General features: G+C 40.6%; 1 protein-coding gene across 1 annotated transcript; it reads right to left on the reverse strand.

The window, feature by feature from the left end:
- Positions 1–4,415: 4,415 nt before the first annotated feature.
- On the reverse strand, positions 4,416–6,122 carry LOC130101346 (protein FAM200C-like). The gene has a single exon (XM_056267032.1). The coding sequence runs from the start codon at positions 6,120–6,122 to the stop codon at positions 4,416–4,418; it is 1,707 nt and encodes a 568-aa protein (XP_056123007.1).
- Positions 6,123–6,540: the final 418 nt, after the last annotated feature.

A 6,540-nucleotide genomic window follows, 5' to 3' on the forward strand; every position in this document is an offset into this window, starting at 1 on the left:
CAACTAAATTAATAAGATTAATAAAATAGATTAAGAACTGTTATCTATCAAAATATGTGCCCTTGTGTTTTTATTTAGGCTATGTAAATATTTAGTTTAGTGCAGAGAGAAAATAACGGAATAAACAAAAAAATAAACGTTTTCTCATGCTGAGAGATAAGCTATGCCTATTTGTGTGAGGAAATTTCACAAATATTGTGTTGTAAAAAATAAAAAGAATGAGACAAAATTTGAGAACGGTGTGTTGTTTTTATTTGAACTTTCATGCACATTGGAACGTTGTTGTTCACGGTCAGGGACAATTTTTTCTAGCGGAATGCTTTTATTGATTCAACTTCATGAAAGTTGCATTAATAAAAAAAAAATACTTTAATATTGTGTGGTAACCGTTTTATAAAAGCAATAAGATATTGCTTACATAATTTTTTTTTTTTTTTTTATAAGAGATTTACAGTAAACATTTCACAGTACAACATACAGTGTATATATACAAAAGCAGGCATCGAAAAACACATCCTGGATCTGTGGCATAAAAAAATAGTTCTACCATTGATCAGTCAGTTCTACACACAAGTCTTTGACAGACTCCTTAGATTTTGTACAGTAAAAAAAAATATTACTGGCTGAGTTCTGTACTTTAGTGAAGGTTGTATAACCAAAACATTAAACAATGTGAATAAGATATTATTTGGTTCACACAGCTTCATTGGTTGTTAAAAGTTTTCCTTGTTTGTTGGTTCGCGTTTTTTTTTCCTGCACCGAAAAAAATGGGTTTATACTACAAACACATGGCATTCTCTTTCAAATCCAATCATTAAAAAGTCATTATGAGCCCTTTAAAGAGCTGTGATGTTCCCTCCCGTCTGATGTAGCCCGCGTCTGATGGTCTTCTTTGATGCGTGTGTACGAAACAGAGGCCAAGAGCGGAGGAGACGGGGGGAAAAAAAACAGTGTCAGGCTCTAGTTAACAAGACAAATGGAGCAACATGGTTCAGCTCATAACCGGGTTTGACCTATTGGTCCACCCAATAACTCAATCTCTTACATGGCAAACTGGCATTCGAGATATTTATCAAGACACTTGTCAAGTAAAAGATCTGCTTGCGAGTTTGGCCTCCACGCTCCGAGGAAAGTTCGACAGCTTTGATCACGGGCTGTCTGGGCTCGGATCTGCTGGTAGTGGTGAAAGGCAGGGCTGATTACTTCTTCTCCCTCCCTCCCAGACCTTGATCTTGATGTGATGTCGAGAGAAATCACTTCATTCGTCACCGCTCTCTTTTCGTCCTACAGGACGGCCTGGCTCTCATGGGCTCCTCTTATGACAGGTGGCACTGTAACAAATGGCCTGCTTATGGGTTTTATTGAACTTTTTGGAAATTAGAGATAACGTTTCAGCTGTCCAGGCTGTATAAATATATGGTGCCATTAAAGAGATTTCAGTCTTGATTGAGCCTAAATGTCCTCGTTTTCTCCTGCCCAACTGATGCTTTAAAAGAGGCTGTTTCTGAACGGTACACAGAGTGGCAGCCCAGTTCATCACTGTCTGAACATTCTAATGGCAATTTCCTTCAACATAATCATATATCCACATAATGAATTATGAAAGTGTCATTCAGTGCTTGGTGCCCCTGGCTGTCATGATGGATGATCACTTGTTGCTGAATTGTGATTACATACTAGTCTCAGTCTCAGCCTTATAGATAAAAAGTGCCAAAAACGCAAGCTCCAATTATGTTGGATCTTCTAAACATCACACACAGCTTTCTGTCAGTCCACCAAGACACCGGAAACAAGGAACGCTTTTGAGGAAGAATTGACCATTGAATTCGCCAAATATTGTTGAAATTTCAAAAAGGGCTACATAGATTTTTGCAAAACTCCAAAAACGTACCTATATTTAGTTTCTAGCTTAAATAAATACTAGTTGGCAATAAAACACCAACAAATTATGTTAAGGCAGATTATTGATTAATAAATAATTATTTTCACACAGTTCTTCATGCATTTTGATGTTTGCACCAAATATCCAGCTCCATATGCTTTTCTAAAATAATAAGCTTGCTCGTTAGCTCACCTGGTACAGCGTTGCACTTGCGATGCGGAGCGAGTCCTGTGAATTGAAATGCCAAGGTTGCTTCAGCAAAAGTGTTTGGAAATACTTTATAAGGTTTAATTTGTTAGTTAATGTATTAACATGAACTAACCATGAGCAATTAATTTGTTACTGTGTTTGTTCGTCTTTAGATAGATTATTAACTTTTTAGTGACACTCAATGGACATTTAATTTATGAACTGTCGTGAAAAAACACCTTAATAAAATGTTGCCACATTCCCGTTCATCTGTTTTTGCAGCCCGTTCCCATCCCAAGGCGTCATCTAACTGACGCTTTTGACCATGCGTCAACATGCCGACGCACATGGTACCCCTTAAGCGTCAATATGAGACGCGCCTCCTAGTGGTCTAACCCTAACCCTACCCCAGACCTAAACCTACCCATAACGGAAGCGTCATCTAACTGACGCTAAAGGGTGCCATGTGCGTCGGATTTAGACGCATGGTCAAAAGCGTCAGTTAGATGACGCCCGAGGATGAGCGTCTCATATTGACGCTTAAGGGGTACCATGTGCGTCGGCATGTTGACGCATGGTCAAAAGTGTCAGTTAGATGACGCCTTGGGATGAGAATGTGTTGGTTTTTGAGGAAAAATGGATATGCTTTTAACACCACTCACTGGACATTTCACTTTAAAAGTGCCGCAAAACGTACAAACAACGTAATATAATTTTGTAGAAATGTTGCCACAGGCATGTTCTCCAATGAGCCTAGGTTGCAATATTTCCCTGATGCTCCATTTACACAGACTGTGGTTTTATCTCTGGAAGACACTGTATTGTTGGTTGCTTATAGGCTTTCCTGGCATTGGATGCCATAATGTCATAGGTGGGAAGAGCAAGCGGCGACAGCTTTTGAAAATCTGATCACAAGTGAGATGCAATAATGGTAAAAATAAGATGATGTTTTTTTTCACAAGGAATCCGTTTTTCAGCCATTGCGTCACATCACTAATGTTGCTGAAAATCATGTGGATGGCAATTTAATGATTTAATAGTACTGCATGCTGCCCAGTTTAGTATTCATTGTGAGCATTTTCATGTTGAAAATTACGTCTCTCTATGTTCCTTGAATAATGTTCAATAGATGTTTTTGTGACATTTATGATTTAGAAAGTTTGTGATGTCGCTCTTGTATATTTATCAGTTCTTTGTACATAATTATAACGCACTGCTTTCCATTGAAAGAGTTGTAAAAAGCTGTGTAAAATATTATAGTTTTGCTTGAGGCTCTTGGTAGCAAATAAACTAGAAATGCATGAGCAGAATTATTATATATTCCTCTTGAAATACTCAGTGCTTATTAATTTTGGACAGACAGAAATTTATATTACTACACCCAGAGTTTCGGCTAATTTCCTCTGTTTTCTGTATAACCGTTCACTGAGACTTCTGCGGCTATTGTTCACCAGTCTATTATTGGATTTACCCACCTCTAAACATGTAAAGCCTGTTTGCAGAATCGCAAAGTGGAACTCAATGCCGATAACTAAAAGTTTGACTCTGAAAGACTTATTATGTTACAGGTAATTTAGTCACTATTATCAGAAAGCTAGCACGCATTGCCCTTGCGTGTAAGGTAAAGATTACTGACTCACCAGTGGCAATTATGGACAAATCACTCATGTGTCTTTAACTCTCATTTCCGTCTCTTTTATTTGAGAGAAGGTTGAGCAGATTGGATCTAAATGGACATGAACACAGCACAGCCCGAGGCGTTCCTTTCACCTGTTCCTCTGAGCACAGTGTGGTGTCTCTTCCACAGACAGATGAAAAGTGTATTTTGGAAATTGTTTTGCTGACAGTTGCCTGCCTGACTTCCATAAGTAAATTGCTGTACCTCCAATGGGATGCATGCACCTGCTTGTTAGTGAAGAAGAACAACTGAAACAGACGACTCTGCTGGTTCTAGTTGCACATAGATCTTGTCATTTTGATTGGCATGGAAAAGTTTGCCGTGTTCTCCCTGATCGTTACAGCCGCTGCTATGGCATCTGTTACCCTATAGCAGGGGTCGGGAACCTTTTTACCAAGAAGAGCCAAACAAACAAATTTTTTTTTAGAAATTTTTCAAAAGAGCCACAGCAAAGTTTACACTTGTGTATTAGAAATATTTGCCAATTTTTATTTAATAACAACACCAGTAGGTGGCAATAACGCTGTTTTTTTTTCACTCATTGACACCCAAGCTAAGGCTACTTCATACCATCATACTTTCTAGCACTCCTAAGACACCACAAAAATTGAGAAACGGGCATCATAGACAAGTGATTAACAAGAAGTGCATTGCACCCTACTTACATTAATGAGATTTCTGTTGCTGCATCATTTTGCTGAGTGCTTTGTAGTTGGGGTCGTAACTAGTGAGATTCAGCTTCATGCAGGCATTAAGGCTTTCATCTGTTAACCTTGAACGCAGGTTGGTTTTGATATTGTTCAGATGTGAGAAGGACTGCTCACATGTGTATGTTGAGCCAAACATTGTCAGGACAGCAACACTGACGCGACGCATTGTGCTGAAAGTGGCTGGAAGTTCGTTCCAGGTTTTCAGGATGAGATTGTCTTCACGTTGGAGTTTTCTCATATCTGCCCACTTATGTTGCTTTGCCAGTTCTGCCCGCTGACGAGCGAGGCTTTCCAGTTCGGAATTCAAAGTGAAAAATTTTGACACCCACATATCCGTCACCTTCAGTTCAGCAGCTTCCAGCTCAAAATCTCCGATGGAGATTCCAGGGAAGACACTCAGGTTTTGTGTATCCACGGTGCACACATGTGGATGAGTTATCACTTTGAACAAATCGGCATGTCTGCGGAAGTCCACAAAGCGTGATTTGAATGACATCAGTAAATCAGACGTAAAGGCTGCGAGCTTACGGAGGTCAAAATGATGAGTGGCGTCCCTCGCTAAGCATTCCTCTCTGTATGCCCGCAATGTTTCGAAATGCAGGAGACGGCCACTTTCTATGTCCCTGATAAACAGCTCCAGCTTTGTTTCAAATGCAAACACTGCCTGTTGCAGGGACAAGATTGTGTTCCCAATGCCTTGCATTTTCACATTGAGGTGGTTCATATGACATGTAATATCCACCAGGTAGTGAAACTTCAGGAGCCACTCAATGTCATTGAGCTCGGGATGAACATTTCCTTTCATTTCCAGAAATGCCCTCACTTCATTTAAACAGGCAGCAAAACGGGCGAGTGCTTTTCCCCTGGATAACCACCGCACATTGCTGTGCAGTAGCAGCCCTGGATAATTACTCCCCACTTCATCCAACAGGGCCTTAAACTGGCGATCATTTAAAGCTCGGGCCACAATGAAGTTCACAATGCGAACGACCAATGACATCACTTCGCGAAGTTCCTCTCCACACGACTGAGCACACAGTGCCTCTTGATGCACAATGCAATGAAAGTTTAAGATGGGCCGCTTCTCTTGCTCACACAGAAGGGCAACGAATCCTTTATGTTTCCCTAACATACTGGGTGCTCCATCAGTACACACAGATATAAGCTTATTCAGTGGGAGCTTTTTCTCTGCAGCAAAGTCCATCAGAGATTTTAACACATCCTCACCTCTTGTTGTATCTTTCATCGGCAAAACAACGAGACTCTCTTCACGCACTGTATCACCCGTCACATACCGCCCGATTATGCTTAGCTGCGCTATATTGCTCACATCGGTAGACTCATCCAAGGAAAAAGAAAAGTAACTACCTGAACTGATGTCGTTGATTTGCATCTCCTCTATCTGGCGTGCCATCACCAGTGCACGATCATGAACAGTTCTTGCAGAGAAAGGCATTTCTTCGATTTTTTGAATAATTTTATCCTTGTTTGGGAGGTCGTTAAACAGTTCTTTTGCAACACTGAGCATGCAACCCTTAATGTAGTCTCCATCTGTAAATGGTTTCCCACTCCGCACAATCTCCAGAGCACCAGCAAAGCTTGCAGAATTCAGATTCCCGCCTTTATTAGTCCATGATAGCAGCTGCTGCTGTCCGGTTTCCATTCTCCGCTGAAGCTCAGCGCAAGCTTTTCTCCTGCATTCTCCATCGGGATGTTTTGCGGCGAATGCTGCATGGTGCGTCTCAAAATGTCTCTTAATATTTGACTTTTTGAGCGACGCAATACGTTCATTACAAATGAGACACACTGCGGACCCCAACTTCTCCACAAATGCAAATTGATCCGTCCATTCAGGCCGAAATGAACGGTAATCGTCGTCTTTTTTTCTTTTCGCCATTTTCCTCTCGTTGATGATGATTTTTAATTCAGCCAGCTAGGTAGTTGTTTAACTTGATCTTGACTTGACGCAGGCCTAACCGTCGGCCAATTAAAATTCAGCACTCTGAAAGGTAGGCTAGCTACAGGCCAAACGCCGCTGTCATTCATATTAAGCTGCGAGTCTCTTACCTAAATATTTTGAA

This window comes from Rhinichthys klamathensis, unplaced genomic scaffold (genome assembly GCF_029890125.1).
Source record: "Rhinichthys klamathensis goyatoka isolate OS25496 unplaced genomic scaffold, OSU_Roscu_1.1 h1tg000254l_1, whole genome shotgun sequence".
NCBI classification, from domain to species: domain Eukaryota; kingdom Metazoa; phylum Chordata; class Actinopteri; order Cypriniformes; family Leuciscidae; genus Rhinichthys; species Rhinichthys klamathensis.

Coding starts and splice junctions, on each gene's coding strand:
- LOC130101346 (XM_056267032.1), bottom strand. CDS start 6,122: ATGGAAACCGGACAGCAGCAGCTGCTATCATGGACTAATAAAGGCGGG.